Source organism: Leopardus geoffroyi, chromosome D2 (assembly GCF_018350155.1).
Source record: "Leopardus geoffroyi isolate Oge1 chromosome D2, O.geoffroyi_Oge1_pat1.0, whole genome shotgun sequence".
NCBI lineage: Eukaryota > Metazoa > Chordata > Mammalia > Carnivora > Felidae > Leopardus > Leopardus geoffroyi.
Window position 1 is genome coordinate 56,834,083 of NC_059334.1, and position 17,103 is coordinate 56,851,185.

General features: G+C 50.9%; 1 protein-coding gene across 1 annotated transcript in view; it reads right to left on the reverse strand.

Annotated features, from left to right (window-relative positions):
* The window catches only part of SLIT1 (slit guidance ligand 1), a 174,302-nt gene extending 165,555 nt beyond the window's left edge, over nucleotides 1-8,747 (reverse strand). The window contains exon 1 of the mRNA XM_045438409.1: nucleotides 8,149-8,747. Within this exon, the coding sequence (XP_045294365.1) occupies nucleotides 8,149-8,345 (197 nt within the window). The 5' untranslated portion in view covers nucleotides 8,346-8,747. The remainder of the gene's footprint in view (nucleotides 1-8,148) is intronic.
* Between the last annotated feature and the right edge of the window lie 8,356 nt (nucleotides 8,748-17,103).

Consider the following 17,103-nt stretch of genomic DNA (forward strand, 5'->3'; position numbering starts at 1 on the left):
AAGGAATTGTCACAGACTGAAGGAGACTAAGGGGAAATGACAACTAAACATCATGTGGAATCCTGGACTGGACCCTGGGATAGAAGAAGGACCCTGGGGCACCTGGGGGGCTCAGGCGGTTAAGCGTCTGACTCTTGATTTTGGCTCAGGTCACGATCTCATGGGTCTTGGGATTGAGCCCCACATTAGGCTCTGTCCTGACAGCACAGAGCCTGCTTGGGATTCTCTCTCTGCCCCTTCCCTACTTGTCCTCTCCGTCTCTCTCCCCCCACCCAAAACAAATAACATGAAAAAAAAAATTTTTTTAAGCAAAAGGACGCTAGAGAAGAAGTTGGTGAAATCCAAATAAAGTGTGTAGCTTACTTAATAGCCTTGTGCCAATGTTAATTTCTCAATTTTGATCATCACGCTATGGGTAAGAGAGATGTTAACATTAGGGGAAGAAGGGGCACCTGGCTGACTCAGTAGAACACGCGGCTCTTGATCTTGGGGTTGTGAGTTCGAGCCACGCACTGGGTGTAGAGATTACTTAAAAACAAAATCTGAGGCACCTGGGTGGCTCCATCGGTTGAGCATCTGAATCTTGATTTCGTCTTAGGTCATGATCCCAGGATCATGGGACCAAGCCCCACGCCGGTCTCTGTACTGAGCATGCAGCCTGTTTGGGATTCTCTCTCTCTCTCTCTCTCTCTCTCTCTCTCTCTCTCTCTCTCTCTCTGTCTCCTTCTGCCTCTCTCCCTTGCTTGCATGCACACTCTCTCTCTCGATATAAGTAAGTAAATAAATAAATATTAAAAATAAAATAAATAAAATCTTTAAAAAAAGAAAAGAAAACATTAGGGGAAGCTGGGTGAAGGGTATTTGTACTATTTTTGCAACTTTCCTGTAAGTCTAAAATTATTTTAAAATACAAGTTGTTCACATTTTTGTTTTAAGAATAAAATCACAGCAGTGGCAGTGAAACCACTGTCAATGGAAAAGCCAGAAACCACAGTGACCATAACCAAGTGGCCTCCCCGCCACAGCCGGTCTCCCCCTCCACACCAGAGCCAGGCAACAGGATGTCGTAAAACACTACTTTGCACTTGTCAGCCTCCACTCAAAACCCCTGGGGTAAGTGCTCAAAGGGTCTTTTCAAAAGGACACAGGGGCAGCCCAAAGGGGCTCCCCCAAACGTGGGACACACTCTGAGCGTCCAAATAAATAATGATGGGAACAACCCAAGCAACAAAATAATAATCCTGAATCCATCCTGTTATAAACAGACAAACAGATGGAGGAAAAGGCCAAGTTCTTTCTTGCGGTAGAATGCCAGCTGATACACAGAGAAGCAATGAGGATGCTAGAAGTGACTCAGCGATGGCTGCTAAAACCAGTGGCAACTGACGTCCCAACGTGACCCACTGAGGACACAATGCCACTTACGTAGCATAACCTGCCAGAAGTGCATAACCTGAGCATAATGATGAGGATGGAACAGATGAAGCCAGACGGAGGGACGTTCTACAAAATAACTGGCCTGTCTTCTTCAAAACTGTAAAGGTCAAGAAAAGCAACAGGCTGAGTAGTCCAAATTAAAGGAGACTAAAGAGCTGTAACAAGTGAATGCCATGTGTAATCCTGCACACACCTTCCGAGAGCCACGGATGACATTGTTGAGGCAACGGATGGAGTGCAAACAGAACAATGGAGCAGATACCAGTACTGTAGCAATGTTCAGTTTCCTGATTTTGATGGCCGTATTCTCAGAAAATCCACACCACGCTATTTAGGCAGAAAGACTTACATTTCAATGTAATCTTTTTTTAAAATATGTTTTCTTTTTAAGCAGGCGCCATGCCCAACACGGGGTTTGAACTCACCACCCTGTGACCAAGAGTCACATGCTCCACCGGCCGAGAGAGCCAGGCGCCCCTCCAACCTAATCTTAAATAGTTCCAAAAAACAAAACTGTGCCTATGCATACTATATGATAGAGCAAACAGGGAAATATGAACAATCGAATGTGGATAACAGGCATATAGGAGCTCCTTATGCTTTTGTTGCAACTTTTGTACAAAATTGAAATTATAACAAAACAGAAAGTTACATGGAGCACCAAAGAGTCTTTTTGGGTGATGAAAATATTCTAAAATTGGACTGTAGTGATGTTTGCACAACTCTGAGGGTGAAAAAAAAAACACCACTGAATAGTAAAAGAAAAAAAATTTGTTTTGATAAAAAAAAATGTTATGCGCACACACACACACACACACACACACACACACACACACACTCCCTCTGATGGCTCCCTATTTCCCAGCCCCATGGCCTAGTGCCCATCCATTACCCTAACCTCCTATCTCAGAACTCACCAACACGAATGTACCCACCGGCTGGATCCGCTCCTTACTCTCCTCCCCAAATGTATGGCACTCACTTTCTCATGCCCCAGGTTCCCCTGCCCTCGCTGCAGCTCGGCCCTTACCTAGGTCCTGCCCAGCCCTCAGACCCCATCAGCCCCTCCTGCCCACCCCAACTCCCGTCTCTGCATCTCTGACGCTGATGGACTACTTGTCCCAGCGTTACTCTAAACACTCTACACAGAGTATCTCTTTCAAACTCAGCCCTGCAAGGTAAGTGCCATCATTGGCTCCACTTTATAGATGAAGTAATGGAGTCACTAGTGAGCCAGCGGGGATCTCTCAGGTGGTAGTTGATGGAGCCAGGATTCAGACTGAGCCATCCTCACACCAAAGCCAGCGCCGGTAGCCGATGTGCTTTAGTCCCCATAGACATCTTCGCACACCTGCTCTTCTGCAGACAGACCTTTCTCGCCCACCAGCCTGCAAGCTCCCTGGGGAGTGGGTCCACACTCTGGACCTCTCATAACACTATGCACACAGCAGGTGCCCAACAGCTGTTTGTCCGCCACAGGCTGGGTTCCAGAAAGAAGAGGAGGGGGTTGCAAACTCCATCAAAAAGAGGAGCCCGTTCTCCACCCCCCCCTCACCCCCCCCCCCCCCCCAGCACAGCCCAGCTCCCTGGCTACTGCCCAAGGCCCGGCCGTCATCTGCTCTGGGTAATAAGTATTTGTATGGCGATAATTACAGCATTTGGGGAGAAAATCCCATTAAGCAAGAGCCCTGCCGAGCTGCTAATGCCGGCACAGGACTGGAGGCCAAGCTCCTGTCTGCTTCCAATAATGCAGGAGCCTCCCGTCCCTGCCACCCTTCACCCGGCCCCAGAGAGCACGGCTGTCCCCTGCTCACAGCCCCAGGCAGCCAGGACCACCGAGGACCAGCCCCCTGCCTCCGAGAGGGGCACGGAGGCAGGGGCAGTGTTCTCGGGGGCAACCAGAACACCAGTGGCTACACGGTGAGGGAAGAGGGAGCAGGGCCATGCTGGGACCCAGAAATGAGTGGTGCCCCAGTTCCTTTCATGTCCTTGCAATTCTGTCACCTTAATAACAATAGTAATACTACCATTTATGGGGCACTTGCTGTGTGCTAGGCCCTGTGCAAAGTGCCACTCCCAGCACTGTCGCATTTAAATCCTCACAACAAGCCTCGCAAGCAGGTCTGCTATCGTCCCCACTTTGTAGGCAAGGAAACGGGGTGCTGAGGAGTCACGCCTTCTCCAGAGTACTTACCCCAGTTTGCCATTATGTGTTTATTCTCATATTGTGCCATTCATCTCTACCTCCCTTACTGGGCTAAAACTCAGGGAGAGACAGGTGGTTTGGTGTTCTGTCCGGCACTATTCACTCAGCACGATGCAGACACTCGATAGACAGCTATCTGTTGAATGAATTAATTAAGCCCCATAACTTGTCCAAGGTCCCCCCAGCTGCTGAGTGGCAGAATGGGGCTAAAATCCCAGGCAGTCTGGCTCCAGAGCCATGTCCTCACGCCATCTACCCTGCAGAGAATCCCTGCAGGCCACCACCCTGCTCCCTCCTGCAAACTGCAGGAGACAAAGCTGCCCAGGTCCAAGGAAGGAGCACTCTGGACAGCCAGACTCCAGAAGAGTCCCTTGCAGCACCCCCAACACTCACGTGCTTACCTCCCAAGCTCTCTCCTGCCCCACCGGAATCCTCAAACCTTTGCTTGAGCTTCTCAAATAATAATAACAACATCACCCAGTTAAATCACAAAGCATTTTCACACAGCCCTGTGCCAAGCACACCACCAGGCCCTCTACGTGCATTCGCTCCCTTAATCCTCACCATCAACCTGCAAAGCTGTCATCATCGTCCCTTTTACAGATGGGGAAACTGGGTCTCAGAGCAGATGGAGTGACAGCACCAAGGGCCTGCCACCGGTCATGCAGAGCCCAGCAATAAGCCCAGAGCACCTGCTACTGGAGCCGCCAGCCCCACTTAGAGGCAGCCTCCCCTGCACAATGCAGGTCTCCGCTGCAGGAGACCACAGTACAGACGTGGCTGTGGTCTGGCCCCCTGACCCCTCTCCATGACCACCACCCAATCGTCATTTGGAATTCCAAACAGGCTCCTGGCTGTCCTGGGAAGTCTTCCTTGGGCATGCCCACCCAGCCCCGTTGAATGGGGCCTCCAGATTCAGGGGGCCAGACCAGGAAAAGGCAAGGGCCCTCCAGGCCTCTGAAGCAGGCAGGCGAGCTAGGGCAGTGGACAAACTGGCCACGATGCAAGAGAACAGGCCCCCAAAACCTAATGAACAGCAGATCATGCTGGGCCCGAGGTGCGAACGGAGACCAATGGGCCTCCCCCAGGGCCTTTCCCGGCCTTAGCATCCTCAGGCCTCTCCTGTCTCTGCACCCTGCACCCACGAGGGCAATCTGTGACAAATCTAGAATACAAGTGCCTGGGGTGGGTGGGAGAAGCGGTGTCCCCGCATATTACACCCTCTTATCACACTCTCCTGGACGCTCTAGTCTAAAAGACTGTTTTAATTTTTAAAAACTCCAACTGAAAATCAAAGTTGTTGAGTAGAAGAAAAGACAATTAATAGCGGCCGTGGTTAGGTCCCTCTGAGCCTGAGTTCTACAAAGAGATGAAGCTTTCAGGCCTCCTCCACCACACCCCTAACCCTCACTCCGTATTTTAATTGTTCCATTGCAGCGAATTATTCAGCGTCCCTGCCTCATGCAGCCCGCCAGCCCCACAGCCCCTCTGGCTGAACCAATCTCCTCAACAGCTCTGGAGTCTGCATGGCCCTTTCCCAGAAGTCTCCACAGCAAACCAATCTCTTCCCACTTGGGGGGACAGGCCTGGACCCAGAGTTACGGGATATGTGATCATAAAGTTGCCGGGTCTCATGAGCTGCCATAGAAACTGCCCAGAAGACAAAAGGCGAAGGCACAGCTGCACTCTTTCCCAATTTCACAGCCGCAGAAGCCACTGTCTCAGGCTCTGACACTGCACGACACCCCTATCGATTAGACAGGGCGTTTGCTACAGCTATTTTGGGTCTGCCGGGGCGCTCACCAAGGCCTCTTTTCGGGGTGTTCTATTACTCTTCAAATGACTCTTCAGAGGCCTGCCTGCTGCACAGGCTTTCACCGCCTGAGAAGTTTTGCACTCAGCAAAGACCAGACTTCCCCCGGCTTCCCCCTGGTAAGTCACCCCTGGATTCCATCCCTGAAGTCCCCAAAGGAAAAATCCAGAGAGAGAGAGAGAGAGAGAGAGAGAGAGAGAGAGAGAGGACTTCCTGACTCTTCCTCACCTTCCCAACCTCAAGCCCTGTCACATCCCACTGGATGTGACACGCTGCAGCCCCAGGACAAAGCCGGTCCACTCACCCATCAGGCTGGCACACACACACCTGCGGGCCTTTTGCCCAAACGTTCCCTCTATTTGGGCTGCCTGCCATCTCTGCTTGGCATACTCTGACCCAGCCACTACTGGGTCCCAAAGTATGCTAATAAAATGGCCCATCCTCTGAGAAGCCCCTTCCCTCCAGAAGAGTGCTTCCCACCCCAAGGCTCCCCACCACAGCCCCATCACACTGCCAGCCTGGCCCTCTCCCAAGAGCTTCCAGTTATGTGTCCCCTGCCTGATCCTCTCGCCCGTATATCTCTTGAAGGCAGGGACTTGCTCACTCCCTGCTGGAGCCTCAGCACCGAGGGTAGTTCCTGGCTCTGTTACACATTTGCTGAATTACAATAGAGACTTTTCTCCTGATCCTATCACAATAATACCTCTCACTTAGTAAACATAATGAACCAAGATGCTTTCCATATATGATCTTCGGTCCTCACAAAAACCATCAGTAGCCCCATTTTCTGGATGGAAAGTAACAAAGGCTCAGAGAAGTTAAGTAACTTGCCCAAGGTCACACAGCAACCTCAGCAGTTGAAGGCCCAACTCTCTTTTGCATTAGGAAATTTCACTTCCGTTCCACTCTGATAGCAAAAGAGTTCAAGAGTTCCTGAACGCCAAAACTGACACTGTCCTCAAGACTAAAGGTGGAGAGAAAAAGCAAGGAATGAGATGACTTCAGCATTCAGGTCCAAAAGCTAAGGCAATGGGCTACCGTGTCACAGACCTAGGCTGTCATCAACATAACAGCTGCAAGAAAAATGCCCTGTGGATGCAGCAAAGGAACAGAGAATAGGTCCAGGACAAACAGGTGTGGAGGGCGACCCTGCAACCTCAGGGGTCCTCTGGGCAGATTCCTGACCCTCAGTCCCTCTCCATAGCCACACAGTGTAATGCACAGGCTGCCCCAAGGAAACCTGATTCTGTCCAACCTCTCCCCATGCCAGCATCTCTCCGCAGCCCCACAACACACATGTACACACACACACACACACACACACACACACACACACACACACACCAATTCCCATCTAGATTGCATCTAGATTGCAAATTCTCTGAAACCTCCATGGGAATTTTTCAGACTCAGCCAAGAAGAGTCTGGGGCAAACGTGTCCTCACTAATTGCTGACCTTGGTACAGAGTTTGATCCAGGAGATAGCTCTCCCCAGGGTCAGATTTCTGCCTTTGGCCAGCTGGGAGCTGTGAAAATGCGCTCAAGTTATCAAGATATGTACACCTTTCCTGAGAGCCACTGCAGTTGCCCAGGAGTGTGGGGAGAAGGGGCAGGCAGGTTTCAAAGGAGCTGGCAGCCTTCTCCAAAGTCCAGTTCAATACTCTCCCGAAGCAGTCACCTCTGCAGGCAGCACAAAGACCCTGCATGTGACCAAAAATCTACACACATGGCCCATGTACAGGGACTCTTACAACCTCCCACTACTGAGGTGACACCACGGGTACTAGGAATTCACACAGACACACATTCTGCAGGAGAATCTGGGGAAACAAATTATATAGATCCATACACACACACACACACACACACACACACACACACACACACACACCCTACAAAGCTCAGCCCATCTAGAAAGGGCTGAGTTTTCTCAAGAATTTAGAAGTAAGAGACAACAGGGGAAGATGAATTATTTTTAAATGACTTCATGGTCCATGTCTCCACTCCAGGCTCCCGACCCCTCAGCATTATCACACCTACCCTTTTCTGGGTGTCGATGGAATATACCCCAGGCCCCAAACCCAAATCCCTCAGGTCCCATTGTCTGCCTTGGTTAGGGATGGCTGGATGTGAGGTGGGGGGACCAATGCCTGACACCTGCAAGAGAAGAATTCTTAAGGCTCTGGGGCAAACAATGGGGAGGCAGGGGAAGACTGGAAACTTCAACTCCATCCCATCTTGCGGCCCATCACCTGCCTGCTAGCCCACAGAGCCCAGTCCACACATGCAGCTCAGACCACAGCCCAAGCCCCATGTGCCCAAACGAAGACATGGTGCCTGGCAGTGCGAGGAGCTTCCCCCCTGAGTGCCAGGAAGGCTTGCTGGCACCAAGTCACAGGCACCCTGTAGGAATCAAGTGCTGGCACAGTGGGAATGGCCTGCCAGGGCTAAGGGCAGGGTGCAGGGGTGAGGATGGGGGCTGACAGCCCCGCCGGGGCCCTTTGAATCCCGGGAAAGGGAAACAGGGGTGCTGCTGGCTCCTGGCTCAAGAAGGACCGCGGCAGGCACTGACCCGTCTATTGGCCACAGAGCCGGGGCCCCAACGGTGCTGCCCCACCCCAGCCCTGAACTCGTCTTGGTGGGAGGGTAACCGCGGGGCTCCCTGAGCGCTGGGGATGGGGGCCGTACTCACAGGCGCTCCGTGTTCCGTGGGATGTTCTTTGGGATGGCCTGCAGCCCCGTGCCGTGGCAGTCCACCGTGGTGCCGGTGCAGGTGCAGAGGGCGGGGCACGCGGTGGCACCCAGGCGCCACGCGGCTGCCCACAGCAGCAGCCAGAGCTCGGGTCGGACGAGCCCCGCCGAGGGCCCCCTCCCGGGCGTCAGCGCCATGGTGCCCTCACCGCGTCCCGCTGGTGTGCCAGACGGCGGCAGCCGCTTACCATCCCCGTCCGGGGCGGCTTCCAGGTGCGGCCCCGGGGCAGCGCCACCGAGGAGACCGCGGGCTCGTACGCGATGCCCTTGCGGGCTGGGAGGCACCTTGCTCCTCCAAGCGACGGCGCCTGTGTGCGGACCGAGGGAGGGCGCCTTGGGCGGAGGGCGCTCGGCTCCTCTCCGGTTTCTCGCTGGCTGCGTCTGTCTCCCTCTCTCCCTCCCTCCAGCTCCCAACTGACTGCTGCGAGGAGGAAAATGGGCAGGCCCCGCGCGCGCACGCACCCTGCGCACACACACACACACACACACACACGCACAATCACACACTCACACCCGCACGCTCGCTCCCACCCGGCAGTCATCCATCAATCGAAAAGCACACATCCAGGGCCAGACTCCTCCCCGCCCTCCCCCAGCAGCCCCCTCCCCCGCCTCCCGACGACGACCACTCGGCGGCGGCTGCTGCGAGCAGCGTACAGTTTCAAAGGTGGAACCTCCGAGGCGCCGCGAGCGGGCAGGGAGCTACGGGGGAGGGGATGGGAGGATGGCCACCGCTCAACCTGTCCAGTCCTGGCCCTGGCCGACTACACACACACACACACACACACACACACACACACACACACATACACACACCGCGCGAGTATGTGCACACTTAGACGCAAGCACTCGGAACCCGCAGCCCCAGCAGCTGGGCCAGAGCGAGGGGGAGATCTTATTTTGCCTCCCGGACCCCCTTCCCCAGGGCCACAGACATGCTTTCCCCGACGTCAGAAACGCGTCCCAGGCCCCACCAGACTTGCTTTGTGAATACTTGGTGAAAGGAAGCCCCGCACCCCAGCTCTCCAAGCCACCTACCTTACTTAGCCTTGGACTTTGAGGGCAGAGCCTTGGGGGGGGGGGGGCGGAGGCGGAATGTACAACAGCCCTAGGCTAAGTACAGTCTTCTCCCCTGTCTCCACCAAGATGGCAGCAACCCACTTGTCTGAGGAGAAGACAGCAGCTACCTGCTCCGGCATGAAAATGGCCCTAATGTGGACATTTGCTCCTCGGGGAGATGTTATTTCTGCCCAGTCGGCTACACTGGCTTCCCAGGTGGGGATGCAGGGTTTGGGCAGAGTATCAGTGGGGGTTGGAAGTCCAACCCACACTCACAGCAATATTCTTCCATTTCTGACAGATGAAAACAAATATTCGGTCCTGCCATCAGAGGACTGCAGACAGGGCTGGAAGAGGGCTGGGTGGCCTGCTTGGGAGAGAAGCTCCTTCCACGGTCCACCCATGTCGACCCCCCAAGCCTTTACCCTCCTTTGGGTAGGGACTTTTCTTACTCCAAGGCAGGTGTAGACACAGGTGTGGGCATGGGTGTGAACAGGAAATCCAGAGAGGGAGAGAATTATCCTCAAGCCCAGAAAAGATGAAGGACCTCCGGAAAATCAAGAACAGCTGTGGTTTGCTTGTTCTCTGTAGGACCCAGACATCTTTTGTCCATCGTCCCCTGATTCCCGGCCACCTACAGGCGCTAGCAAGAAGACACAGTTAAGCAGTTCCAGAATCACCTCCCTTCCCTGGAGCTGGCTACCTGGGTTTCCCCTCGGGAGGAACCAGAAAGAAAGGTAGCTGGTCCAGGAGGTGCCAGGGGTAGGCACAGCATGGATACAGCTTGTGGGGGGCGTGGGGGGATATGGCTAGTCTCCACGAGGTTAAAGCCTTATCCACCAGGTATCCAAAGACTTGGGGGGGGGGGGGGAGGGCTTTGTTTTTCTTTTCCACCTTGATGAAAATTTTACTATCTCCACTGTCATAGCAGAGATAGAACTGTGGCCAGTATGTCACAACTAGTGTGACTGGTGTTATGGGCTTTTGACAGTTCTTTTTCAGGTTTTTACACACTGCTCTCCATGACCTCCATCCCAGGCCATGGGTTCTTCAGTATCAATCAAATGACAACTTGAGGGGAAGGGGCCTTCTTGGGGGTCCCCAGGGGCTGTGACCTTAGAGAAGCTTCCCACAAATTAAACCAGAACTCCAGCCTACAAGGGCCTCCTCACTCCTCTCCCTCACCAATTTCTGCTGCTTCTCCGCAGGGTGCTCAGCCCCCTCCTCTCACAGGCCCTGCCAGCTGCCTCAGGCAGAGTTAAATCCTCATTCCACTGAGCCTGCTGCTTTGTTTACCCCCTCTTAGCTGGAGCTGTTTACACATGTGGCTCCTTCCCTGACACTCCTCCTGGGGCAGAGCCTGCCTCTCCCCCCAGCTTACTTATTTCCTCGCTTTGGCACTTAACCCAGCACCTGGCACTTAGTAGGCCTGTCACAGACGGCACTCAGACTGTTGAAGATGTCCAGTTTCCAACCTTCTGCTCCAGCGGTGCCTCCCCAGCCCGGTGACCTCAGAGGGCTCCTCAGAAGCCAGGACCCATGTGGGGAAGAGGGAGAGTGTTGATTAACTGGGCCACTTGCCCTGGGGGCTTCAGAGTGGTAGGGTGATGGGATGGAGGGAGGGGTGGGAGCCAGCAGGGGCTGCAAGATCAGCCCTGCCCGTGTCTCCCAAGAGCCAGCCAGTGCCCTAGAAGCTTCTAGACTGGCCTGGACAGTGAATCCCAAATTGTCACCACCTGGCAAAGCCTGGCGTTTCCTATAAAGGGGAGGGAAGGAAGGGGGCCCCCTCAGACCCAGGACAAAGACTCCCCATGCCAGCCTAGTCATGGGAGGCCCTGCCCCAGGAGCCAGGCAGCTCCCCAACTTGGCTCCTAGCCCCAGTTCCTCCACCCCAGAACCTGGCTGGCTCCCCAGTTTGGGAGGCAGCTAGCCATGAATGAACGCAGCTCATTAGCGTTCCTAGCACATTTACTCTTGAAACAACCGCCTGGCCAGCCGCTCACCCCCCACCCCCACTCTGCTTTGCTGGTTCAGTTTCCTCTCCCAGGCCCCTCCCTCTGTTGGATCTCCCTGCCCCCTCCCTACAGCAAGGCCACCTGCTCCCTCTGCACGGGTGGGGAGGAGGCAGCCTTGTCATACTGCTTTTGCCAGGAAGGCTCTGCCAAAGCCCACTGGCTACCGTCAGGGCAACCCGGGATGGCGGGGTGGCGGGGGGGGGGGGGGCGACTTGGGGCTGGGTCTCCCCATCCCGGTGGTGGGCATCTCCTCCAGCCCCCTCAGCCATGCGTGCTCAGGAGTTGAGGGCCACCTCCCGCCTGTGACCGGGGAAACCTCTGGGGAGTGCCTCCTTCCAGCTTTCTGCACAAGGCCCTCTCCTCCACCTCCACCAGCCCTTCTGAGGCACCGAGAAGCAGAGCACCTGGGTGAGGCTGCAGAGCACTGCAGTTTGGATTTCTGGACTGCAAATGGCAAGAATGAGACAAAACGCCTGCCATCTGGGCATTCGTTCAACACCATCTATTAAGTATCTATGTATTACGTACACTGTCCTGGGACTTGGCACTTCAACAGAGAATAAGAACTGCCCTGGCCTGCCCTGAGCTCCCAGTCCAGTGGGGAACAGAAAGAGGAAAGCCCACTCTGCATGATTAGTTTGGTAAGAAGGAGTGTGGAATTGCAGAGAAGCCAGAGTGTGGCGCTCAGAGTAGGGCCAGAAGGCTTCCTGGAAGAGGAGGCACTTGAGCTGAATCTTGAAGGACAAATAGGCATGGGCTGGGCAGCAAAACAGGAAGAAAGCCTTTCTGAGTGAAGAGAAGTACAAAGGAAAGGCACACCGATTGTGGCAGCATCTCAGTGGCTGAGCTGGGGCAAGTTCAGCAAGGCTAAAATGTGGCAGGTGTTCGAGTGGGAAGTGCAGGTAGAGATCATAGAGATGGCAGGTGGGGCAGGGGCGGAGGAGGGCGGACATCCCAGAGGCCCTGGTGCAGCCATTCTGGCTTTACTGGGCTTGCAGAAGTCCCTGGCCTGTCCCCATGCTCAAGCACAAGCGCATATATGTAGGTGCCTGCAATGCACTATGCCTGGAACCAGTGACCCAGAGAGGACAGGATGATGGCAGACGAACAGTTTCAGCATATGCTTTTTTTTTTTTTTTTTTTTTTTTTTTTTTTTTTACTGTTAGGATTTTTTTTAGCTGTATAGTATGACTTAACCTCCCCATCACCACCAAAACATTTTTAAATACCTTTGTATGCTTATTATAAATGCCAACTCCCAGGACCCACCCCAGACTTTCTTAATCAAAATCTTAACTGTTAACACACTGGGGAGCGAGAAAATATGATTCTGATGCAGGTTCCGGGGACCATGCTCTAGAGCCTGGTGTGCTGAGTTAATCAGTTTGAACTTGGACCTGAAAACTCTGGGAGCCACTGAAGGAAGGGGCCCAGTGAAGACAAAGGGTCTGAGGCCTGTCTGCCTCCCTCATCTCCAGTCTCCACACACTCTTAGCAAAGATGAGACACATCAAAGAGAAAGGCAGCCATGGGGGACTGGCAGGGAGGGGACAGAGCCACGTGGCAACGGATGCGTAGTAGTAGCTTCAATCACAAGATGTCACAGCTGGAAGGGGATAAAGAAATCATCAAATCCAAACACCACCATACAGTTGGCAGCTCAGAGAAGTGAAGCAACCAACCTAACCTCACAGGGCAAAGGAATGGCAGAGCCAGGCCATGATTGAGGCTGCATCTTGATCTGCTAGGCCACACACGTGAGAAGAACACAGCATCTGGTCCATCCTGGGCACTCCTCCTGACCCTACAACCCCCACAGGGACTGAGAAGCCAGAAGTCCCCAGGGAAGTGGTGCCAGCAGGGCTCAGGATATGGTAGCTTTAATCTCTAAACCCCTTGAGGCACTCCAACTTGAAGGAGGCTGGACTGCTTGAGGCTTTCAATGACAAAGCCTAAAGCAGAAACAAGCTCCTAGACTTAAGATCAGTGGCTTTTCTAGAGGCTACCATATGCATCCAGGACAACTCTGACAGTTGAGAAGCAAGAGATACGCAAAGGGGAGAGGGAAGAAAGGAGAGGTGATGAAGACAGAAAGCAGGGGGCAGAGTCTGTGCAGGCAGCCATTTGATCATTCATTTATCAGACACTGACTGCATGCGGACTGTGAGCCACGCATTGAAATACAAGAGATTTTTTGCTTGGGATTCATTGGGCTTCTTGTATCTTGCTCATGGTTTAATTCAAATTTGATGTTTTCCATCATTATTTCTTCAAAAGCTTTTTACATCCCCTCCTTTCTTCACCTCTGGGGACCCCAAGTACACATATATTGGGCCACTTGACATTGTCCCAAAGGTCACTGATGCTCTGTTCATTTTAATCTTCTCTGTGTGTTTCATCTTGGTGAGTTTCTACTGTTGTGGTTTCACGTTCATTATCTTTTCTTCTGCAGCAACTAATCTGCTGTTAAGCCCATGTGGTGCAGTTTTTATCTCAGACATTGTGGTCTTCATCTCTAGAAGATCTATTTGGGTGTTTTTTCTCTCCCATATTTCTTAATGTGCTTATGGTTTCCTCTGCCTTCTCATGCATATGGAATATAGTTGTAATAACTACATCTATGAATTCTATTATCCTGCATCATTTCTGGGTCAGTTTTGATTGGTTGCTTTTTTTCTTCATTATGGGTCATATTTTCCTACGACTTTGTATCCTAGTAATTGTAGATTGGATGCCAGACATTGTGGATTTTACCTTATTGGGTGCTAGATATTCTTGTATTTCTAAAAAAATACTCTAGAACAGAGTCAAGTTACTTGAGAACAATTTGATCCTTTAAACTTTCCTAGGCAAGACCAGAGTAGCCTTTAGTGTAGGGCTGATTTCCCCACTACTGAGGCAATACCCTGTGAATAGTCTACCCAATGCCCTGTGAATTTGGAGGCTTTCTACTCTGGCTGGTGTCAACACCAACTCTGTGGGAGCTCCAAGGATTGTTTCGTCTACTCCATTTGGGTGGAACTTTCCCCAGCTTCAGATAGTTTATAGCATGCCCTGATTGATGTTCAGCTAAAGACTAGGGATGGGATGGGGCATCACAGGGAGGAACCATCTGCAAATCCCTCACTACTCTCTCTCTGCAGCAATTTCCTCTCCCATCTCCCTGGAAACTGTAGCCACCTTGGCCTCCCAATCTCTCAGCTTCAACTCCACAATTCAGTTTCATGACATGTTACACTTGGGTGCCCCTCCTGCTCTGTGGCCTGGAAACTCTCTCCAGCCTATAAGCCAAGGCAATTATAATGCTCATCATACTTGTTTTCCCTCTCAAAGGAATCACCATCCTACATTACCAGTTGCCCAATGTCTGAAAACAGTTGTTTCATTTTTGGGTTTTGTTTTTGTTTTTTGTTTTTTTTTTAGTTGTTTAAGATAGAAGGGTAAATTTGCTCATTATTCTACCTACACAGACACAGAAGTTTGGGGGCGCCTGGATGGCTCAGTTGGTTAAGCGGCCGACTTCAGCTCAGGTCATGATCTTGTGGTTCATGGGTTCAAGCCCCGCATCAGGCTCTGTGCTGACAGCTCAGAGCCTGGAGCCTGCTTTGGATTCTGTATCTCTCTCTCTCTCTCTCTGCTCCTCCCCCACTCCTGCTCTGTCTCTCTCTCTCTCTCTCTCTCTCTCTCTCTCTCAAAATTAAACACTTTTAAAAAATCTTTTTTAAAGACATAAGTTTGTAAGAGATGTTTAGCAACACTCTATGCCCTTTAAACTCTCCGAACATGCTAAGGAGATACAATCAAGCAGTCACTTGACTTTGACAAGTATCACAAAATTGGCCAGAGAAGAAGGGGCCTCAGTCACATGGGGCTTCTCTCAGTTTATAAAGCAGCTCACACTTTGTGCACAAGACAGTCCCTATGCTAGCATGCTCTTTCTGCCATTCTCAACATGGCTTAGTCCTCCTCCTCCTCCTACGCAACACCTCCTCCAGGAAGCCTTCCCTGACTCCGGGTTGAGTCAGCCCCCTCCCCTGTCATGCAGTCTCCTGGCTCCCTGTGCCCCCTTCAGAACACTGATACTGTCATTTGTAATTGCTTGTTTACCTAATGTCTCTCCTCTCCCCCTAGGCTGGAGCTCCATGAGGGCAGGTTCCCATCTATCTTGTTCCCTAATGCCTAGTTTAGGGACTGGAGCATAGAAAATGCTGAATAAATATTTTTACTGAAGCATGGGGTGGGGGGAGCATTCAGGGGAGGTGTATCTTGAGAATAAAGGTGCAAAAAAGGCAGGTCTCCTATAAAAATCAGGATAATAAAGAGTCATATTTGGCTAGAAAGAGAATTCCCCAGGGAGCAGTGAGTTGGGGTGTTTTGGAAATCCATGAGCATGGTATAGCTTTTCATTTATTTGTATCACCTTCAATTTCTTCCATTAATGTGTTACAGTTTTCAGAGTACAGGTTTTTCACCTCCTTGGTTAAATTTATTCCTAGGCATTTTATTCTTTTTGATTAAATTGTAAAAGAGACTGTTTTCTTAATTTCTCTTTCTGCTAGCTCATTGTTAGTGTATAGAAGAAATGCAACAGATCTCTGTATATTGATTTTGTATCCTGCAAATTTACTGAATTCATTTATTAGTAGGTTTTTTGGTGAAGTCTTTAGAGTTTTCTCTATATAGTATCATGTCATCTGCAAATAATGACAGTTTTACTTCTTCCTTTGGATGCCTTTTATTTCTCTTTCCTGTCTGATTGCTAGGGGTAGGATTTCTAGTACTATGTTGAGTAATGGTAAATCTAATTTTTTAAAAAACATACCAAACATTAATGTTATTGGGATTATGGGTGATGTTTAGCCTCTTCTTTTATACTCTTCTATATTTTCTACAAAAAAAACCCCACATTTTAGAAATAAAAGTATAATTACTAAATCTATAATTATTGCCTGAATAAAATTACCATTAAACTTAGTATTACAAATTTAATTATTTTATGAGCAAACTAAATAACACATTTTACATTCCTGCATTGAAGAGCTGTTATAAATCTGCAAAGGATGCTTAAAATAAGTGATGGCTTGTATGAACTATCTAGAATAGGTAAACTCAGAGAGACAGAGAATAGATTAGAAGTTATCAGGGACCAGAGGGAGGAAAGAATGGGGAATTATTGCTTAATGGGCACAGTTTGTTTGTTTGAAAATAGTTAGAGGTGATATTGCACAACACTGCAAAAGAAATTAATGCCACTGAATTGTACACTTAAAAATTGTTAAAATGGATGTATATACCACAATAAAAAATAGTAATGTGATGGCTGTGTGTTACAGAACGCCCATCCGATCACTGGTTTGTCTCCAGCTGCGCAAGATGGATGCAACAAATTATGAAAACGGTAGTTACCACTAACAATGAGCAACTGCTGCCCAGAGGTAAATAAGCTGCTCATCATCACCTGCTGACAGGGATCGGGGATTTGAACCCAAGCAATCTGACCCCAGATGTCACACCTGTAACCATTTTACTGCACTCGACAATAGCAAAACCGTCTGCTGTAAATTTCACATGACATAGATCGTCTGTAGGTAACCCTGCAAGGAAGGTACTGCTCTTCCTACTTACGGACAGAAATCAGAGAGGCTCACAGTGAACTGCTTGCCAGCTTATCCAGCTGGTGGGGGCAGGGTTCCATTCTTAGACCCAGGCTGGTGCCTGCAAAGCCTGACAACGGTGTAAATGACTGATTGCAGATTGAAAACAACCGAAGCAGTATTTAAATTGACTTGGGGGAGGTTTGGAGGATTTTCAGGCAGGGCAGG